The sequence below is a fragment of the Piliocolobus tephrosceles genome, chromosome 13 (genome assembly GCF_002776525.5).
Source record: "Piliocolobus tephrosceles isolate RC106 chromosome 13, ASM277652v3, whole genome shotgun sequence".
NCBI lineage: Eukaryota > Metazoa > Chordata > Mammalia > Primates > Cercopithecidae > Piliocolobus > Piliocolobus tephrosceles.
This window is the reverse complement of record NC_045446.1, coordinates 15,224,896-15,247,439: the sequence shown is the minus strand read 5'-3', so window position 1 is coordinate 15,247,439 and position 22,544 is coordinate 15,224,896. Positions and strand designations below refer to the sequence as shown.

At 42.6% G+C, this 22,544-nt stretch overlaps 1 protein-coding gene across 10 annotated transcripts in view; it reads left to right on the top strand.

Moving 5' to 3' along the window:
* Positions 1-22,544, top strand: part of CTNND1 (catenin delta 1) — a 56,732-nt gene that overhangs the window by 29,061 nt on the left and 5,127 nt on the right. For 9 of the 10 annotated variants that reach the window (XM_023215556.1, XM_023215554.2, XM_023215553.1 and 6 more), the window contains 13 exons: positions 2,123-2,194; positions 3,706-3,858; positions 4,582-5,117; positions 9,573-10,036; positions 11,485-11,668; positions 12,512-12,629; positions 13,731-13,884; positions 14,761-14,829; positions 16,310-16,437; positions 16,540-16,690; positions 17,429-17,621; positions 18,589-18,703; positions 19,892-19,979. In XM_023215556.1, the coding sequence (XP_023071324.1) occupies positions 2,123-2,194; positions 3,706-3,858; positions 4,582-5,117; positions 9,573-10,036; positions 11,485-11,668; positions 12,512-12,629; positions 13,731-13,884; positions 14,761-14,829; positions 16,310-16,437; positions 16,540-16,690; positions 17,429-17,621; positions 18,589-18,703; positions 19,892-19,979 (2,425 nt within the window). Of the gene's footprint in view, positions 1-1,316; positions 1,465-2,122; positions 2,195-3,705; positions 3,859-4,581; positions 5,118-9,572; positions 10,037-11,484; positions 11,669-12,511; positions 12,630-13,730; positions 13,885-14,760; positions 14,830-16,309; positions 16,438-16,539; positions 16,691-17,428; positions 17,622-18,588; positions 18,704-19,891; positions 19,980-22,544 lie in introns of those variants that run through there. The other variant, XM_023215558.1, reaches the window with a different exon arrangement.

Here is a 22,544-nt window from a genome sequence, read left to right as displayed (position 1 = left end):
CTGTTTTGCTGGAGTAGGTTTTTTGGGATGGGCTACAATTCAAGTAATGGTAGATAGTGTAGTTTGCAGCTGTACTCAAGTTACTTTTCTGATTTTTTTTTCCTTGGTATCAAAAAATCAGGAAAGTAAATGCCCACGTAGTGGTTGGGCATCTTGTGCGCTCAGCTCTAGTTCAGTCTCCCTGAGGGAACAGTCTGTACCCAGGTGTGGCAGTATCCATAAATCGTGTACTCCTGCTCTATATTGTCCTTGTGTGCTCTTTTTGTTGGCTGTGTAAATCATGTGTTGGAGGAAGGGGTCATTGTTAATTCTGTTGGTTAGAGTTGGAGAGGGAGCATCATGCTGCTGTTTAACCCAAATAACCACAGGAGCCAGTGGTCTCTGGGTTGGCTGACTCTGTGATGTGACTTGGGAGAGCTGGTGTTAGAAATAAGAAGTATCTTATGTTTCCTCTGGTTTTTCTAGTCTGACTTTGCTGTGATGTAATCTGTCTGAGGTTTTGTCTGTCTTCCTGTGTGTGTGTGTGTGTGCATGTGTGTGTGTGGTAGGCATTGCCTGATAGATTTCATCTTACGAGAGTTTTCTAGGTGGGAACCAGAACAGTGCTCATGCCCTCACAGTCCTTTTCATTGAGTAATATTTATTTATTTATTTATTTATTTATGAATGAATGACAGAGTCTCGCTCTGTCTCCAGGCTGGAGTGCAGTGGCGCAATCTTGGCTCACTGCATCCTCCGTCTCCCGGGTTCAAGCGTTTCTCCTCCCTCAACCTCCCGAGTAGCTGGGACTACAGGTGCGTGCCACCACACCCAGCCAATTTTTGTATTTTTAGTAGAAATGGCGTTTCACCATGTTGGCCAGGATGGTCTCGATCTCTTGACCTTGTGATCTGCCCGCCTTGGCCTCCCAAAGTGCTGGGATTATAGGCGTGAGCTACCGCACTGGCCGAGTAATTTTTTTTTTTTTTTTTTAAGATAGAGAAAGTCCCTCATACTGAGGAACCTTGCAAAAAGAACAGAATTCCAATTGGAGGATCAAGGAGTCTGAGGGAGGCAGCATGCTTGCAGTGTTCCTGAGATTTTTACAGGAACTACAATAGAAAGTTAGGTATGAAATTATATTGAAAGAGGAAAGCAGGACTGCTCAGGTTTGGAGGTCATGGGGAATTCCAGGATTCAGTATGTGGTTTCTCTCTTATTTTTAACTTCTGCTTAGCAGTAAAACCACACCCTTCCTTCTTCCTGAAAGTAATGTTTAACTTCCTCTCCCTGCAGCATTACACTCTATGTAATGGGAGTGGGGTGGAAGAAGAGTCTCCCAAAGTGGTTGGATCTCACTGTTCTACTGGAAAAGGAGCAGGCAAATACATTTTTATGTGGTATAAAGATTATTTCCTGCTGCTTAAGACAGAGCAACTTCTGGATGACATTTTGGAATGTATTCTGTGGCTTTAATAATTGTTGGTAAAGATGTTGAGCCTTCTCTTGTCTTGAGAGGAGTTGGGGTGCTTGTTTTTATACTTGGAAAGGGAGACTCGTTCTCTTGCTTTTTTCTTTAATTAAATTTCTATTTTTTACATTAGGACATGATAGCCATCTTGCTTCTTTCTTTAAAAAGCTGCCGGGAATGGGAGTTTCCAGTGGTAGTACTGCATGAAGATTCATGAGACTATAAAGCTCTTTGGAAACTCCCCAACTTAGCCCTTCCAACTTTCCTTACATTTTTATGGCTTTCCAAAAAGGTTGCATGTAGGGGAAATTATCTAGGTCTGTGCTGTTTATTCAGCATATAGTTTTTGAGCACCTGTTATGTGCAGGCACTGCTCAAGGCACTAGGGAATATATCACTAAACTAATCCCAAAAACCCTCTGCCCTCATGGAGCTTACATTCTTATGTTCCAGAGACCCTGTCTGCCAGAGTTCCAGGCCTGATTTTTCAATTTTGAGGAAAGCGCTAAGACTAAAGAGTGATATGGTTCTTTTATGAGTACTGACACAAGGACTCCAGGCCACACATATCTTCTTGAAAGCCCTCTTCCTGTTTGAAAAAAAGATCATTTGTGTTTGATAGAGCAAAAGAAGGCCACAAAATGAATTGTCTTCTTGTGGACTGTGTTTCAGAACGGCCGGTTTGTGGGCGATGCTGACCTTGAGAGACAGAAATTTTCAGATTTGAAACTCAACGGACCCCAGGTAATTCTTTGGCTCAAGACGTGGGTTGCTTCATTCATCTTTTCTTATTTCCCCAGCCTATAAGAGCATATTTGTTTCTTGTAAAGTGCCTGGCACATTGTACACACTTGTCAATTAGTTTCTTTCATTTACGAAAACAAAGAAGTGGAGCTCCAAAGTATATCTGTAGTTTTGTTTTGAAATGAATTTTAATGACCATTGATCTCTATGACTATTCTTTTTCCCCACTGCCACCCCATTTGATCCCTAAGTGCTGCGTTTCTTTTCTGGAGACAGTAGGCTTCTACTCTGCAGCAGAAAACGCTACCTAAAATCTGGCTGGTCTTGAGCCTTTTAGATAGTGTCTGAAGAGTAACATAAAGCCAGTCAAAAGATGGCTCTTACTGGGATTTTCAGGTTTGTCTTAAAAGTTCTTTATTTTTGGCCAGCTATGGTGGCTTACGCCTGTAATCCCAGCACTTTGGGAGGCTGAGGTGGGCAGATCACCTCAGGTCAGGAGTTCGAGACCAACCAGACCAACATAGAGAAACCCCATCTCTACTGAAAATACAAAATTAGCCAGGCGTGGTAGCACATGCCTGTAATCCCAGCTACGCAGGAGGCTGAGGCAGGAGAATTGCTTGAACCCGGGAGGTGGAGATTGTGGTGAGCTGAGATCATGCCATTGTACTCCATCCTGGGCAACAAGAGCAAAACTCCATCTTAAAAAAAAAAAGTTCTTTATTTTAGGCTGGGCGTGGCATCTCATGCCTGTAATTCCAGCGCTTTGGGAGGTCAAGGCAGAGCAAAACTCCGTCTCAAAAAAAAAAAAAAAAAAAAAAAAAAGTTCTTTATTTTGGCCAGGCATGGTCTGCTCATTCCTGTAATTCCAGCACTTTGGGAGGCTGAGGCTGGAGGATTGCTTGAGCCCAGGAGTTCAAGACCAGCCTGGGCAACATAGTGAGACCCTGTCTCTACAAAAAAAAAATAAAATTAGCCAGGCACGGTGGCATGAGCGTGTAGTTCTAGCTACTTAGGAGGCTGAAATGGTAAGATTGCTTGAGCCTGGGAGGTTGGGGCTCCAGTGAGCTATGATCATGCCACTGCACTCTAGCTTGTGTGACAGAGTGAGACCCTATCTCAAATAAATAAATAAAAGTTATTTATTTATTGGGTGAGCTGCTCTTTTGAGGGGTCACTCAGATATAGATGAAACTGCAGTTAACACAGTTCCTGTTCACTTAGATGACCACAGCTGGGAAGTTAAATCTACTCTCTGTCACTTGGATGTTGATGTGGCTATAGTTAACTCAGTTCATGTTTGTTAAATGACTACAACTGGGAAATTATGTCTGCTGTCCTTTTGTATAAGTTCAAAAGATGACAGCCACCCATCTAAAAATCCTGAGGCCTATAGAAGATGCATGAGGAGTCCCCGTTTCCAGGGTCACTACTTAACGCTTCTTATTAGGATGGCTTGTTAATACATAGTGCTTAATAGTAGTTTCTTCTCTTTTCTCTTTTGCATATAGGATCACAGTCACCTTCTATATAGCACCATCCCCAGGATGCAGGAGCCGGGGCAGATTGTGGAGACCTACACGGAGGAGGATCCTGAGGGAGCCATGTCTGTAGTCTCTGTGGAGACCTCAGATGATGGGACCACTCGGCGCACAGAGACCACGGTAAACTAAGACGTGTATAAGATCTGGAAGTGATAAGAGGTCTTTTCTTCTCTATTAGGGGAGGGGTTAAGCACTTAATTAAAATGGAGGACTGATATGCCATTATTGATCTGATTGCATAAAGTGATCTCTGGCCAGATAGAAAGGATGAAGAGATATGGGAAAATCTAATGGCATAGGGAAGAGAGAAGGTACATCAAGGTCTATAGTAGCTTCCCTTATAGGCATAGTTACTGTCAGGGCAATTTTCCTACTTGGGGACTTCCTACAGGACGGAAAGAAAGATAGATGGTAGGCCTTAAGGCATTTCTAGGTAAAGTGTCCTAGGGATGTAAAGGTTTGTTTCTTTTAGAGTGGTACAGAATTTAATTGTTCATGGCTGGGCGCAGTGGCTCATGCCTGTAATCCTAGCACTGTGGGAGGTGGGTGGATCATGAGGTCAGGAGTTCGAGACCAGTCTGGACAACATAGTGAAACCCCGACTTTACTAAAAACACAAAAAATTAGCCAGGGGTGTTGGTGTGTGCCTATAATACCAGCTACTCGGGAGGCTGAGGTAGGAGAATCACGTGAACCTGGGAGGCGGAGATTTCAGTGAGCTGAGATCACACCATTGCACTCCAGCCAGGGCAACAATACAAGACTCCGTCTCCAAAAAAAAAAAAAGAATTTAATTGCTCACTTCCTTAATTAGTTTTTCTTTTTCTTGTTTCCTACTTGCAGGTCAAGAAAGTAGTGAAGACTGTGACAACACGGACAGTACAGCCAGTCGCTATGGGACCAGACGGGTTGCCTGTGGATGCTTCATCAGTTTCTAACAACTATATCCAGACTTTGGGTCGTGACTTCCGCAAGAATGGCAATGGGGGACCTGGTCCCTATGTGGGGCAAGCCGGCACTGCTACCCTTCCTAGGAACTTCCACTACCCTCCTGATGGTTATAGCCGCCACTATGAAGATGGTTATCCAGGTGGCAGCGATAACTATGGCAGTCTGTCCCGGGTGACCCGCATTGAGGAGCGGTATAGGCCCAGCATGGAAGGCTACCGGGCACCTAGTAGACAGGATGTGTATGGGCCCCAACCCCAGGTTCGGGTAGGTGGGAGCAGCGTGGATCTGCATCGCTTTCATCCAGAGCCTTATGGGCTAGAGGATGACCAGCGTAGTATGGGCTATGATGACCTGGATTATGGTATGATGTCTGATTATGGCACTGCCCGTCGGACTGGGACACCCTCTGACCCTCGTCGGCGCCTCAGGTAGGCAGGAATGGGGAAGAAAAGGGTCTTTCCAAAACCAGGGGTAAGGGGTAGCTTTTCCTTCAACTTCTAAGAGCTTTTTGGGATCAGAGATACTTGTGGCCTCCTCCCCTCTGCTTTTTTTTGGGGTGAAAGGCTACCGTGTTTTTCCCTTTTCTGACTTGGCTTAGTATTGACTTGCTATATATATAAAATATAAATGTGTATGTATATATTATATATATAATTTTTTAAATGAAAATAATATATTCTAATTTTATTTTTTAGAGACAGAGTCTTGCTCTTTCACTCAGGCTGGAGTGCAGTGGCGCCATCTTGGTTCACTGCCACCTCCACTTCCTGGGTTTAAGTGTTTCTCGTGTCTCAGTCTCCCTAGTTGCTGGGACTACAGGCAAGCACCATCACGCCTGGCTAATTTTTATATTTTTAGTAGAGATGCGGTTTCACCCTGTTGGCCAGGCTGGTCTCAAACTCCTGACCTCTGGTGATCCACCCGCCTTGGCCTCCAAAAGTGCTGCGATTACAGGCATGAGCCACCACGCCTGGTCCACAAGTTGTTTTCTATAATTTGAATATATGGGTCAGGCACGGTGGCTCATTCCTGTAATCCCAGCGCTTTTGGAGACCTAGGTAGGTGGATCACCTGAGGTCCGGAGTTCGAGACCAGCCTGACCAACATGGAGAAATCCCGTCTTTACTAAAAATACAGAATTAGCTGGGCATGGTGACACATGCCTGCAATCCCAACTGCTCGGGAGGCTGAGGCAGGAGAATCATGTGAACCCGGGGGGCAGAGGTTGTGGTGAGCCAAGATCGTGCCATTGCACTCTGGCCTGGGCAACAAGAGCGAAACTCCATCTCAAAAAAAAAAAAAAAAAAAAAAAACGAAAACAACTTGTGATTGTTATTAGTCTATGTCCTGAAGACTGAATTTTGCTTCTGCTTCTGTGCTGAAGTTTTTGCTGTTTCTGGCTAAGATGTGACTCTCTTTTGGTGTTAGGCAGAGGATTCTGATGTCTGGGGCCATGGAATTCTTGCTCACTTCTTGGGAATTTCTTTAGCTTCTGGTTTGGTATTAAGAACAGAGTCAGTCGGGCGTGGTGGTTCACACCTGTAATCCCAGCACTTTGGGAGGCTGAGGCGGGCAGATCACGAGGTCAGGAGATCAAGATCATCCTGGCTAACACAGTGAAACCCTGTCTCTACTAAAAATACAAAAATTAGCTGGGTGTGGTGCCTCGTGCCTGTAGTCCCAGCTACTCAGGAGGCTGAGGCAGGAGAATCACTTGAACCCGGGAGGCAGAGGCTGCAGTGAGCCAAGATGCCTCCACTGCACTCCAGCCTGGGCAACAGAGTGAGACTGTCTCAAAACAAAACAAAACAAAGTTGAAGGTTTTAGGAATACAGGACCAAAAGAGACAGTTAAGGATATATGTAAGAACTTTCTTGTGGTGTTTTTAATCCCAAAGTTAAAAACAAACTTTGACCTCACAAGGGCCTTGACATTCTGTGCTTAGGGTCTTATTATTTGATTGTAAAGTGAAATTGTGGTGGCATCCTTGGGTGGGGGTCGGGGGGTACATTAGCAACACTCTGAAAGGTCACTAAGCAGCTGCCTACTCTGACTTTACTACTTGTCCCTGGAGATTTCTTTGGTGATGTGAAAAAAGGAGTGATTGATGTTTGGACTGGTATATGGTTTGCCTTGTTGCCTTGAGAGAATGCTTTAGAATGGGGTCGACAGACCCCTAAAAAGGACCATGTAGAACTATTTTAGACTTTGCAGGCCATGTATCATCTTTGTCATATGTTGTTGTTCTTTTTTTCAAACAATCTTTTAAAAATATAAAAAGCATTCTGGGGGTGTACAAAAACAGGTTTGGCCCATGGGTTGCCAATGCTGCTTCAGAATAAATTAGAAACAGTGTTTTCCACGTAAAGAGAAATGATAAGAAACAAGGGATGATTTATGGTGGTCTTGATGGTAAGGATATCCTAGTAGCTGTTGCTGAATTTCTCTATATGGGGTCATGACCTTTTAAAGCAAATGCCTTGGTGCTAATTTTCCTCACATATTAGGTAGCTTTGGTTAAGAGTGAACAGGGCCGGGCCTAGGGGTAGAGGCCCCATTATCTAAGACTGAGTCACTCACCTTTCAGGTGTCTTGGATAGCTAATCCAACTCCCATGTGAGTCATTTTTATTCCTCCAGGAGCACCAGACTTCGGCTGGTGCAACCTAGAACAGTGGTAGATAACAGCCATCATTGAAGCAGTCTGTCCAGGGTGTTGGCTCTACTGCAAGTCTACTTTTTCTGACTTCCTCATTAGTAAAGAGTGATTGGACCCAGATGGGTGTGGGTGGCCAGGTCATTCTCTGCCGTCCCTAGTGGTGCTAGTTCACATAGAGTTTTGGGCCGTTCTTGGTTGGGTTTGTTCCAGGGTAGCAATGGACTTGGACTAGCAAGAATATTTGCTGCTTCCTGTTCTAGGCTAGAAGAGTAATACAAGGTCAAACTTAAACAGTGAGGCAGTGATTAGTGGAAAAAGCACTGAACCCTGAGACCTTGGTTCTAGTTGTGCCTTTGCCACTAGCTAAGTAGCCTCAAGCAAGTCATTTGGTCTTCCTGGGCACAGCTTTGTTACTTGTAAAACAGAGGAAAGAACGTCCAATCCACTGCCTCTATATAGAAAAAGATATAAGATAGAGTTGTTTGGAAATTTTGGTTATGGTAATTGTTCTTATAATTCTGTATATTAATAATAGAGGTTAAACATGTTCAATACGGAGCCTGAAAAACCCAGAGAAGCATACCATCTATTGATAAAGGTCCACTGTTAACATTTTCTTGCATATCCTTTGAGGTTTTTTTATTGTACATGTAACTGTATCCTATTTTCCCTCTACAAAAATGGAATCTTAACATACTGCTCAATAGCCTACTTTTAAAACTTAGCTATCTAAGCTATTCATTTTGTTTCTGTGTTTGTTTGTTTGTTTGTTTTTTGAGATGGAGCCTTGCTCTGTTGCCCAGGCTGGAGTGCAGTGGTGCGATCTCGGCTCACTGCAACCTCCACCTCCTGGGTTCAAGTGATTCTCCTGCTTCAGCCTCCCACGTAGCTGGGATTACAGGTGCCCACCACAACGCCCAGCTAAATTTTATATTTTTAGTAGAGATAGGGTTTTGCCATGTTGGCTATGCTGGTCTTGAACTTCTGACCTCAGGTAATCCGCCCACCTCAGCCTCCTAAAGTGCTGGGATTACAGATGTGAGCCACCACACCTGGTCCTGTTTCCGTGTTATTTTAAGACCATCTTGGTCATGTTTTACTAAATGCTTTGTCTATCTGAATCACTGTTGCATAGTTGATGTTGATACCTGTGAGGCAGCTCTTCTGCTCAGGGCAACCTTGAGTATTTGGTGACAGTGGGAGTGGTTTTGTAGAACAAACAACAGCTTATTTGGAGAGCTCCACACAATAGATTCTCCTCTCCTGTGGGAGCCAGAAAGAGATGAGCTCACAGATAATGGGTTTCTTTCTTCCTGGTAGTTATGAATAAATAATAGTGTGACAGACTCACCCTCTAGTGGTTGTTGGTAGTACTGAAACAGGAAGAATTGTCTCCTGGTTTGATTTTTCTTACTTTCAATTGCTTTCTCTGTTCCTAGTGGCTGGGCTTCCCAAATGTGATGTTGGTGAATAGGCTCCATTTTGAAAGAACTGGAGGTATTGTCTTTAGAAATTGGAGGATGGAATCTTTCCGCTAACGCATTTGTTGAGTAGCAGACATGACCTTGGGATGACTGTGAAAATTACTTTTCAAGTTTATACTTCATCAGTACCAAACCCAGATCCTCCTATAATGTAGCAGGAAGTCCTTTATTAGTTTTTCTCTATCAATCCATCTTTTATAATTTCCAAAATAGGATAAGGAGAAGCTTAAATATGAAATATATTTAAAGGTCTTAACCCACCAGTTGTTTCCTGTGTATAAATGCCTAATTTCCTGTTTGGTTAAGGAACTGTTCTCAGACTTCTGTGGCATTGAGTCAGTTACTTTGGTTAATTCTGCTTTTTGAGAGTTTATCCTGATCTCTACCTAGAAAAGTTAATAGCTGTCAGGTATCATTCAAATAAATGATAAGTAATAAGGATTTGGTTCTTTCTTTTTGATTAGCCTATCCTGAATGCTTGTTACTTTCTAAGCCTGCAGACTTCAAAGAAAAAAGTGTAGTTTTAATTACATTGTAGGTGCCTTTAAGATTATTATTACCTTTTATTTTTCCTAACCCATTGAGGAAAATTGGTCAGTATATTATTCATGCAAAGGAGAGAGAAGATGAGCACACTGAAACTCTATTTAATCCTGCTTTGCAGATGAGGGTAATGGGAATGTCCAGGAAGCTAGCCATAACGACTTGATGTATTTTCTTGGTTATTCCAAAACTTCTCAGGAGCTATGAAGACATGATTGGTGAGGAGGTGCCATCGGATCAATACTATTGGGCTCCTTTGGCCCAGCATGAGCGAGGAAGTTTAGCAAGCTTGGATAGCCTGCGCAAAGGAGGGCCCCCACCTCCTAATTGGAGACAGCCAGAGCTGCCAGAGGTGATCGCCATGCTTGGATTCCGCTTGGATGCTGTCAAGTCCAATGCAGCTGCATACCTGCAACACTTATGCTACCGCAATGACAAGGTGAAGACTGACGTGCGGAAGCTCAAGGGCATCCCAGTACTGGTGGGATTATTAGACCATCCCAAAAAGGAAGTGCACCTTGGAGCCTGTGGAGCTCTCAAGAATATCTCTTTTGGACGTGACCAGGATAACAAGATTGCCATAAAAAACTGTGATGGTGTGCCTGCCCTTGTGCGATTGCTCCGAAAGGCTCGTGATATGGACCTTACTGAAGTCATTACTGGTGAGTTCTAGGCCTAAGGAAAATTGCTAAGTCCCTGTTACTCTCTAGTGATGTTAAGAACTAGAGGGATTTCCAGACCTTTTACTTTTGATGGAAGGTTGTGAACTGGTGGCCTTGGGTCAAATCCATCTCACAGATTTGTTTGGATCACACGGCATTTTTGAAATTTTTTTTTTTTTTTTTTGAGGCAGAGTCTCGCTCTGTTGCCCAGGCTGGAGTGCAGTGGCGCGATCTCGGCTCACTGCAAACTCCACCTCCCGGGTTCACGCCATTCTCCTGCCTCAGCCTCCCGAGTAGCTGGGACTACAAGCGCCCGCCACCACGCCCGGCTAATTTTTTTATATTTTTAGTAGAGACGGGGTTTCACCGTGTTAGCCAGGATGGTCTTGATCTCCTGACCTTGTGATCCACCCACCTCGGCCTCCCAAAGCGCTGGGGTTACAGGCTTGAGCCACCGCGCCCGGCCAATTTTTGAAATTTTAAAGAACTGGTTGCTGATGTTTAAAATTCAGAAGATTTCACTTAAAATTCCAGATTCTTGGCTTCTATTAAAAATGTGGAAAAGTTGTTAACAATGGATCTCTTTTCTTTCCTAGCAGTATTTGGTCTGAACTGATTGGAGCATGTGTTCTCTAATTTACACTAATCTCCAACGCATTCTATTATCTGACCAACTATAGCCGTTTAGGATGTTGTTTCCCAAACATGGAGCTGTCAACGGCTATTTTTTCACATGCTTGTAATTCTTTTAAATATCTTCCTCTCTTGACTCACCTGCTTGGCCCATATAGACATCTAAGCCTGTGGTCCTTGCTTTATTTAGAGCAGTAGTTTTTCAGATTGTGGGTTGTGATCTATTTGTGTGATCCATTAGTGAATAAAACACAATTTTGTGGAGCATAATCAGCATTCCAAGGGAAAGGAATAAAGAAGAAGTAATATAGACCATTGCTTCTCAGTTGTGGGCCATTTTGCCTGCCCTGCCCCGCCCTGAGGACATTCGGACATTTGTAGTGTTGGAGATATTTTTGGTTGTTATAACTTAGAACAGGAGAGAGGGAGTGCTACGGGCATCTAGTGAGTAAAGGCTAGGTATACTGCTAAACATCCAGCAATAGACAAGACAGCTCCTCATAGCAAAGAATTATCTGGCTCAAAATGTCAGTGGTGCTGAGGTTGAAAAACTCTGGTATAGATACATCAGAGAGCATTGCTTATCGTTAAATAGTGCTTTACAAAACCTTATTTCATGATCTGTATGTTTATTTTTGAGCTGTAATGTAGAACATGTTTCTTGCTGAGGTTCACAAACAAAACTTGAATATTACTACAAGGTATTTGGTCACTGGGGAAGACTGAGAAATGATATAATAGGAGATTCTCTTTGATGTTCTTCAGACATGTTGTCTTGAATGCTCAAGAGCCATCTGATGAGTTGTCTCTTCCAGGAACCCTGTGGAATCTTTCATCCCATGACTCAATCAAAATGGAGATTGTGGACCATGCACTGCATGCCTTGACAGATGAAGTGATCATTCCTCATTCTGGTTGGGAGCGGGAACCTAATGAAGACTGTAAGCCACGCCATATTGAGTGGGAATCGGTGCTCACCAACACAGCTGGCTGCCTTAGGTAACAGTAGGGGCTTTGAGAATATGAAGGTGAATTTTTGAGGACTGACTTAAATTTCCTTAAAAAACAATTAAAATTGTTTAGCCTATTCTTTAGCCTCCATTCCTATCTGTATTGCATACTGTAACTCCAACCTGTCTTTCTACCTTTGTTGCTATTCTGTTATGTATACCGCATGTACCTATATCAGTTTTCTTGCTGTTCCCCACACATCCTCTTCACTTTTATGCCTCTTTGACTTTGTTCATCTACTTTGGTAAGCTTTTGTTCAGCATCTACCACATGTAAGGTGGTCTAGGCCTGGACTTGTCTATGTCCTTGCCCTAGTTATCTGTATTTCAAGTCAGGCTGTGATAAATGCAGCAAAAGGGGTACAGAGCACTAGGAGGTTAGGGCATGGGTGAGGAAGGTCTGTTCTTTCTGTGAATGCCTTTCTCTTCTTATTTATCTTTTTGTGGTTAAACTCAAGTGCCTTTATTTTATTAAAGTTTTCCTGAATTATTTTTATATCCTATACATGCTGCTATATAATCTTTCTCTCTTTGGAATACGCCTCTGTGCTCTGTTCTACATATGTATTATACTTCCATACAAGAAGTGTATATTCCATCTTGAATTACTGCATCTGGTATGTATCATTAACCCCTACCCCACAGTGATATAAACATTCAGAAGGTGGGGACTGTTAATCAACTTTCTCTGAACTGCAGTACCTTGCTTATGATAGGTATTCACTATTATAGTGAGTTGAAAAAAATATTCAGGAATCTTGTAGGTGTTGAGGGATATTTAAGGGAGGATTTCTGGATTTGAGTCATCTTGAAGCTTCTGGTTTCCCCTCAGGAATGTAAGCTCAGAGAGGAGTGAAGCTCGCCGGAAACTTCGGGAATGTGATGGTTTAGTTGATGCCCTCATTTTCATTGTTCAGGCTGAGATTGGGCAGAAGGATTCAGACAGCAAGGTAAGTGCTTGTCTTACCTTTAATGACTGAGTGAATTCCGTTCACCACAACTATGAAGTATCTGTAGGTCAGAGACCTATCATCTCAGGCTTTCAAGTACTGTTAACAATTTTTACTGGCCCCTACCCCTTATTTTTGAGACAGAGTCTTACTCTGTTGCCCAGGCTGGGGTACAGTGATGTGATCTCAGCTCACTGCAACCTCCGCTTCCTGGGTTCAAGTGATTCTCGTGCCTCAGCCTCCCAAGTAGATGGGATTATAGGCGTGCACTACCACGCCCAGCTAATTTTTGTATTTTTAGTACATTTCACCATGTTGGCCAGGCTGGTCTCAGACTCTTGACCTCACGTGATCCGTCCACTTCAGCCTCCCAAAGTGTTGGGATTACAGGCGTTAGCCACTGTGCCCAGCCAAGCCCCTACTCCTTAAAGTGGGCATTCAACTTAAAAGAAAACATGTGTTTCGTTTGTTTGTTTTTTTGAGATGGAGTCTGGCTCTGTTGCACAGGCTGGAGTACAGTGGCATGATCTCGGCTCACTGCAACCTCTCCCTCCTGGGTTCAAGCGATTCTCCTGCTTCAGCCAAGTAGCTGGGATTATAGGCACCTGCCACCATGCCCAGCTAATTTTTGTATTTTAGTAGAGACAGGGTTTCACCATGTTGGCCAGGCTGGTTTTGAACTCCCGACCTCAGGTGATCCACCTGCCTCAGCCTCCCAAAGTGCTGGGATTATAGGTGTGAGCCACTGTGCCCAGCTTTTTTCTCTTTTTTTAATAATCTGTCACCTATATATTTTAAAGCTGCTTAGCTGTCTTCCAAAACTGTACATTGTCTAAGTAGTAAGAATGATGATCCAAGTTTCAGTCACACACCAAGTAGTGGCAGAAGCCAGTAAGTCCATAGTTGGGCCTTCCATTAGCCTGAGGCTACAGGGATTTCAAGAAGCCTGGAGCGCTTAAGAGGCATCCTGAGAAGTTACGGATTGGGTTATGCATTTGAATATCAACATTTTAATACCTGAGTCATGGAAACCTGTACTTATGGAGAAATCACAATAGACATTCTTTTTTCTCATTGGCCCTTTTATCTTGTGTACCTAAGCTTGTAGAGAACTGTGTTTGCCTCCTTCGGAACTTATCATATCAAGTTCACCGGGAGATCCCACAGGCAGAGCGTTACCAAGAGGCAGCTCCCAATGTTGCCAACAATACTGGGCCACACGCTGCCAGTTGCTTTGGGGCCAAGAAGGGCAAAGGTGAGTCTTGGTTCTTGTTTCTTACTCTTTAATGTGGGACAGGGAAAGGAAGGAACACTTTAGCTTAAGGTACAAAATACTTGGCAAGCAGTATGGGAATCTGCCTGGTTACAGATGTCTTTTTGCTTTGCTGCTTCTCCTGTGTTGTGTGCTTCATTCAAGGTTTGGTGGTGGGGTGGTGGTGGTGGTGTGTTGGTGGTGATGGTGATGGTGGTGGTGGTATCAATGAGTGGGGCAGTGGAAAATGAGAACTCAACTAATCTGGGACCTTCTTCCCCATACGTCCTTTGCATTTTCTGTGTTTTTCTTTTCTTCTCTGTGCTTCCCTGCTTATTTGCCCATGATTCTGCTGACATCTTTCTCCTGCATTTTTCTTATTTCTTTTCCCTTCTCTGCTTTCTGCCTTGGGTGATGCACTGGAAGATGAGTGGTTCTCCAGAGGTGAGTGGAGTCTTTTAAGGTGCTTATCTACTTCTAATTTGCATGTTTTGGTTTTAACTTCCCTAGTATGTCCTTGCCTAACCTTTCCCTGTCTATGCATGTAGGAAAGTTCAGTTGAGGAAGACACTGAAACAGGTTTAGCTCTTTGGAGCTAATAGCTCATGGCATGCTGTTTCTGGGCAGCAGTCCCCATTATCAGAGCTCAGGACAATAGCATCAACAATGGTCATCCTCATCTTACCTATCTGCTGCCTGTTTTCTATCCTTGTTTCTGAATAGTCCCCTGCTGGAACAAGTTGCCCCCACCCGCCCTTTGCCCCTCGTGGTGCATCTGTGATCAAAAGGTTCTGACCGAAGAATGAAAAATGTGCCAGGTGGAATCTTTTCTGTTTTAAACGGACTTACCCCTTTTCCTGCCCTTTTTCGTTTTTATAGGGAAAAAACCCATAGAGGATCCGGCAAATGACACAGTGGATTTCCCTAAAAGAACGAGTCCAGCTCGGGGTAAGTTATCTTCTCAGTCTCCAGAGGTCTCATAAACATAGTACAAAGATAAGATATTTGGTAACCTAACAGCAGACTTTATGTAATATGTTTATTGTCCTCTCTTTTCCAACTTTCAGATTGAAATAATTGTGAAAGTATTGGGAAGCTGTATGGTATTACAGCAGTAACTTACAAAGGACTGCTTGTTAAGGCAGTTATTCAGGTTACTTGAGGATAGAATAAGGTCCTGATGGTGGTCTAGAGCAGAAATTTGGGAGCCATAAATGACCACTACAGTGCCTGAGACTTAAACCCCACTTATAAAAGAAGCTCCTTTACTAAGAAAGATACTTTTTAGGCTGGGCGCGGTGGCTCATGACTGTAATGCCAGCACTTTGTGAGGCTGAGGCGGGCAGGTCACCTGAGGTCAGATGTTTGAGACCAGCCTGGCCAACATGGTGAAACCCTGTCTCTACTAAAAATGCAAAAATTAGCTGTGCATGGTGGCGGGTGCCTGTAATCCCAGCTCCTCTGGAGGCTGAGGCAGGAGAATCGCTTGAACCCGGGAGGCGGAGGTTGCAGTGAGTTGAGATCGTGCCACTGCACTCCAGCGTGGGCGACAGATAGAGACTCCGTCTCAAAAATAAAAAAAAAGATAATTTTTACACCTTACTATAAGAAATTTGGATCTTTATATTCATCAATACAGTGAGTCCAAAGTTCACAGCTCTCCATGGATATAAAAATTGTAAACGTTTAATCTGTAATGGACCATTGTAGTAATTGCAAAGATGGGAAGAATGACTGGGTTAAGTTAGAAATAATTGATTTGAGATGAGGAATTTTTAATCTTGAGTGCTGTCAATGAGCTAAATGGAGCCCCTGAGTGCTCATGGCAGAACCAAAGGCAAAGCTATGGGGGAGGAGGCAAGAAGGAAGGAAAGAGAGGAGTTGAGTATAATGAGTTGATATTTGTTCCACTCTTACCATGGATTCATTAGTCTTTTTTTTTTTTTTTTTTTTTTTGAGACAGAGTCTCACTCTGTCGCCCAGGCTGGAGTGCAGTGGCGTGAACTTGGCTCACTGCAAGCTCTGCCTCCCAGGTTCACGCCATTCTCCTGCCCTTAGCCTCCCGAGTAGCTGGGACTACAGGCGCTCACCATCATGCCCAGCTAATTTTTTGCATTTTTAGTAGAGACGGGGTTTCACCGTGTTAGCTAGGATGGTCTCAATCTCCTGACCTCATGATCTGCCTGCCTTGGCCTCCCAAAGTGCTGGGATTACAGGTGTTGAGCCACTGCGCCTGGCCTCATTATTCTTAAGACATGGAATTTGGCCTCTAAATTTGCTGTAGAGAGTGTGAGAGAGTTTAGGGAACCTGATGGTATAGAAGCATAAATCCATCAACCGGGAGTATTAAGGCTGAACTCCAGCCAGCTAGAGCCTGGTTTATTGGTACTGATTAGCACCTTCTGCCTTCTTTTTCTCTTTTGTGCAGGCTATGAGCTCTTGTTTCAGCCAGAGGTGGTTCGGATATACATCTCACTTCTTAAGGAGAGCAAGACTCCTGCCATCTTAGAAGCCTCAGCTGGAGCTATCCAGAACTTGTGTGCTGGGCGCTGGACGGTAAAGTACCTTTTAGAAAATGGATTTGGAGATGGGAAAACTTAGATAACTAGTTTGCTGCCATTTGTAATTTGTTCTACCCCTTTGTATGTGTTATTCTAGTATGGTCGATACATCCGCTCTGCTCTGCGTCAAGAGAAGGCTCTTTCTGCCATAGCTGACCTCCTGACTAATGAACATGAACGGGTGGTGAAAGCTGCGTCTGGAGCACTGAGAAACCTGGCTGTGGATGCTCGCAACAAAGAATTAATTGGTGAGGAATTGAATGCTAACTATTACCTCAAAATTTAGCACAGTGTTTGTAGTCCAGCAGGTGCCTAATAATTTATTGAATTTATTGAAATGACTGAAGGGAAGGACCCTCCCCCACTTCATAGTTCCTGAATGTGAGAGTTGGTAAGGGTTTCAATTTAATGGTTCTTGGAAAGAAAACAAGTGACGAGTCTTCAAAAATAGAATAATAATTGCTATTATTTATTGAGCACTTACTTTGTTACTAGGTATTGTTAAACGCTTCTGTGTTTTCATTTAATCCTCACCACTTTACAAAGGTCCATTTTTATTTATAGGATAAGGAAATTACTTAACTCATGGAAGTTAAGTAAATTGCCCAGAGTTAATGTAGCTAGTTAGTAGCGGAGCCCAGTTGTTTATTTATATTTTAAATTCATAATAACTCTTCTATCAAATTATTATAATATTCAAGATATATTCATTAGAGTATCTGAAAGGACTGTGTAGCTTATCTAATGTATAGTATTTGCACTTTCAATGTGGTTGAAGTAGAAAAGAAATAAAGGAATAGGTAGGACAGTAAATTCATGGCTATTTCAGGTCCTTAGCCCTTTTGAGATGATAATCCTATAGGATAATGAAGTTGATTCTTATGGACAGCACCTACACTTGATATGATTAATGCAATTAAGTATAATGTAAGGCTCTTCATGACCTGACTTGATCTTTTCTCCCTGCATACATTCTTTCTGACTAGGTAAACATGCTATTCCTAACTTGGTAAAGAATCTGCCAGGAGGACAGCAGAACTCCTCTTGGAATTTCTCTGAGGACACTGTGGTCTCTATTTTGAACACTATCAATGAGGTTATCGCTGAGAACTTGGAGGCTGCCAAAAAGCTTCGAGAGACACAGGGTATTGAGAAGCTGGTGTTGATCAACAAATCAGGGTGAGCTTACCACCTAAAATTATAATCAGAAGAATTTGAGTGAGTCGGGAGTTGTTTCCTTCTTTTGGTTACTAAGAAAAAGGAAGCCGGGCGCGGTGGCTCACGCCTGTAATCCCAGCACTTTGGGAGGCCAAGGCAGGCACATCACGAGGTCAGGAGATCGAGACTATCCTGACTAACATGATGAAACCCTGTCTCTACTAAAAATAGAAAAAATTAGCCAGGTGTAGTGGCAGGCGCTTGTAGTCCCAGCTACTCGGGAGGCTGAGGCAGGAGAATGGTGTGAACCCGGGAGGCGGAGCTTGCAGTGAGCCAAGACCGTGCCACTGCACTCCAGCCTGGGCGACAAAGCGACACTTCATCTCAAAAAAAAAAAAAAAAAAGGAAGTTTCCCCTTATTTACATGTAAAGTGTGAAGACCTATTGCTCTATTATCTGTCTTGATGTTGATCCATAAATTGATAATAGGCTCTTATGTCAGACTTTTTTTGTGTCACTATTTGGGATAGAATATAGGATTTGGTAAAACTTTGATTTAACCCATTTTGGCATTTATATTCTTATTTGTTTGTTTGAGACAGAGTCTTACTCTGTCACCCAGGCTGGAGTGCAGTGGTGCAATCTCAGCTCACTGCAACCTCCACCTCCCGGGTTCAAGTGATTCTCCAGGCTCAGCCTCCTGAGTAGCTGGGACTACAGGTGTGTGCCACCATGCCCAGCTACTCTTTTGTATTTTTGTGGAGATGGGGTTTCACCGTGTTATCCAGGATGAATAACATCCTAACCTGAATAACTCCTAACCTCAGGTGATCCACCTGCCTTGGCCTCCCAAAGTGCTGGGATTACAGGCATAAGCCACCATGCCCTGCCCCTGGCATTATATTCTTATGTTATTAGAGGATTTAGGGTCTAAGCTTTTTTCCTGGTCTTATATCCAAATTCCATATGGTGTTACTTTCCTCCAAAGGAACCGCTCAGAAAAAGAAGTTCGAGCAGCAGCACTTGTATTACAAACAATCTGGGGATATAAGGAACTGCGGAAGCCACTGGAGAAAGAAGGATGGAAGAAATCAGACTTTCAGGTATAGTAACTTTTGAGACCAAGACTTCTACTTTTTTTTTTTTCTTGGTCCCAGGATAATGCTTCTGTTGTCTTTGGTTTCTTCCATTTCACCATCATGTTAAATCTATTTTTTTTTTTTTCTTCTTTGAGAGTCTCACTCAGTCGCCCAGGCTGGAGTGAAGTGGTGCAGTCTTGGCTCACTGCAACCTCCACCTCCCGGGTTCAAGTGATTCTTGTGCATCAGCCTCCCCAGTAGCTGGGACTACAGGTGCACACCACCATGCCCAGATGATTTTTTGTATTTTTAGTAGAGATGAAGTTTCACCATGTTGGCCAGGCTAATCTTGAACTCTGAGCTTAGGCAATCCGCTTGCCTCGGCCTCCCAAAGTGCTAGGATTACAGGCGTGAGCCATCGCACCCGGCCTCATGTTAAATCTATTTTTGACCCATATTTCTTAATTAGGAATTATTTGGCCAGGCGTGTTGGCTCAAACCTGTATTTGAACACTTTGGGAGGCTGAGGCAGGTGGATTGCTTGAGCCTAGGAGTGTGAGACCAGGCTGGGCAACATGGTGAAACCCATCTCTACCAAAAATAGAAATAAAAGAAGTAGCCAGTAGCCAGTTGTGTCATTTGCCAGTAGTCCCAGCAACTCAGGAGGCTGAGGTGGGAGGATCGCTTGAGCCCAAGAGGTGGAGGTTGCAGTGAGCCGAAATCACACTGCTGCACTCCAGCCTGGGCAACATAGCTAAACCCTGTCTCAAAAAAAAAAAAAAAAAGAAAAACATTTGGTTTACTCCTCAAAAGGATGATGTGTCTACAATTCATTTGTTGCCGACACAGCTCAGGCATCCCTCTATGTCATAACATACTTTAGGTGCAGGTGATAATGAAGGATGATGGCCTTTTTGACTTTTGCCCAAATCTACCATAGCCCTTTGAGGGAATTTTTACTATTCTCTGAAACTGTATTTTCTTCTGATAGTATCAACATTTGGATCCTTTGTAATCTCCTGTTCTGGAACACAAATAGAAGCCATAATATCCTAGTTTGTTTCACTATCTAGGTTATTTATTCAACTCTTATGAGTTGCTTTTTCGTAATCCTTTTTGGGAATAGGAACCTAGAGGTTTATGCCCATTAGAGCATAAGATATGGGTGAATTCAGTATTCTGTGATATTATTGCATTTGTGTTTGCCTCTAGGTGAATCTAAACAATGCTTCCCGAAGCCAGAGCAGTCATTCATACGATGATAGTACTCTCCCTCTCATTGACCGGAACCAAAAATCAGGTGCAGTATCCAGAAGGCACACCCTCTCCTTTTAGCCACTCTTGCTGTTCTAGGTGGCTTACTAACAAATAGGATATATATTATTTCTGAATTAGGTAGTCTTTTGGGGGAGGGGAATAATTCTCCACTCCAGGATCCTAATGCAGAAAAGGGTAAGTCTAAGCATTAGAAATTAAAACAAAACAGGTAATTAGCCTGAGTGTGATTCCCTTATCATTGCTTGTGAACTTAAAACACTGGAAAGTGAACTCTAGTCTGTTTTCTCTATTTTTTCTCCTTTTAAATTTCCATTTAATACCGAATATTATAATAGTTACTATTTTAAAATTACAAAATATAAACAATCAGAAAAATAACAAAAAATCACTTGTTTCTATTATCCAGAGAAAACCACTTGTATCTTTTTAAACATTTTTACCATGTGAGCAAACACATTTTTCCTCTGAGATGAATTATATATTTTGTTTTGTGATTTTTTTCTTTTTCACATGAAGTGTATATTGTGACCATTATTATCTTAATCACACTTGGCTTTTTCCTTGATTATTGGTTCTTAAAGTGTGGTCTGAGAGTCCCAAGACTGTTACCATTTGTACTTATGGCACAGAAAGCAGTGATGTTTCTGGTGACTTAGCAGTGACATAATGCTGAATGAGTCATTGTAGTCTTCATTGCCACTCACATAGGTAAAAGCAGAGAGCCATTTTCACTTAATTGGAGAAGAAAAAAAATCAGGCCAGGTGTGGTAGCTCATGCCTGTAACCCTAGCACTTTGGGAGGCTGAGGAGGGTGGATCACCTGAGGTCAGAAGTTTAAGATCAGCCTGGCCAACACGGTGAAACCCCATCTCTACTAAAAATACAAAAATTAGCCGGGTGTGGTGGCAGACCCCTATAATCCCAGCTACTCAGGAGGCTGAGGCAGGAGAATCACTTGAACCCAGGAGGTGGAGGTTGCAGTGAGCCAAGATCGCACCATTGCACTCCAGCCAGGGCGACAGAGTAGAGACTCCATCTCATGAGAAAATAAAAATCACTTTTATTATTTTTCTACCCTTGAGTATACATCTTTTTAATATTCTGTACTGATGAAATAGCATATTAAAGCATGATGGTTGTCTTAAGGAAATGTACTTACGTTATTGTTTCAGTTACTAGTTAGACTAGCCACTTTTTAATTGTTTGTTTATTTATTTTGAGATGGGGTCTCCCTATGTTATCCAGGCTGGTCCTAAACTCCTGGTGTCAAGTGATCCTCCTGCCTTGGCCAAGTGTTGGGATTACACCCTGTACCCAGTCACACTAGCCACTTTGTTTAATGGAACACCATTTTTACTTGGAAAAAAATGTCTGGTAGACAAAGGGATTATTCAGATGTGCGCATTTGGCAGACATTTCCTGAAAAAATGAATGCGATAAGCTTGTTGCTTTGAGGAAAAGAACACAGTGTTTGCTGCCTGAGCTTTCAAGTGGAAATTGTAGTTTTGAAAAACTTTTATTTGCTACTGTGAGCCTGGTAACTTCCCAATACTGAAAAGACTTTTCTAGGCTGAGTGCAGTGTCTCATGCTTATAATGTAAGTACTTTGGGAGACTGAGGCAGGAGGATCATTTGAGCCCAGGAGTTTGAGACCAGCCTGAGCAACGTAATGAGACCATGTCTGTACAAAAAAATTAGCCAGGCATGGTGGCACATTCCTGTAGTCCCAGTTACTTGGGAGGCTGAGGCAGGGAGATCACTTGAGCCCAGGTGGTCAAGGCTGCAGTGAGCCGTGATTGTGCCACTGCATTCCAGCCTGGGCAACAGAGCAAGACCCTGTCTCAAAAAATACATGAATAAAATAAAAAAAGACTTTTCTAATGAAATAAACAGTGATATTAGCAAATGTGATTTCAAAATATTGTATAATGCTATGTGTTAGCATTTTGAACATCTGGATAACTTGAAGCAGTATTTTGCAAGTTTTGTCAAAATCGCACATAGGTAATTGATCCATTAAAAGTGCAAGACGGACCGATGGATTTTAAACAGTATGAAGAGATTGTTAGTTATAGATTCCACATTACTATCAACCTTTAAGAAACTACTATTAATTAATATACTATTAAAGAATAATAACCACAATTATCTGAAAAGACTATTAAAATCATCCTCTCTTTTCCAACTTTTTATCTGTGTGAGGCTGGATTTTCTTGATAATACGTTAACTATAATAACATATCACAACAGATTCAATGCAGAAGCAGATATGAGAATCTAAGCTAAACTTCAAAGAGATGTGCAAAAATGTAAAGGATTTTATTAAAGATTGTTTATGGTAACATGTAATAAGTTTACTTAAGTGAAATAGATACTTTAAACTTCTCAGTACGGTAACAGTTAATACATATAACTCACACCAATGAAGGTTCTTTAGATCCTCATAATTCCTAATACTATAAAAGGACCTTGAGACCAAATAATTTGAAAACTGCTAGTTTAGATGGAATTGTTTTTTGATTTAAGAGTCTGTAAGGGCCAGGTGTGATGGCTCACACCTGTAATCCCAGTACTTTGGGAGACTGAG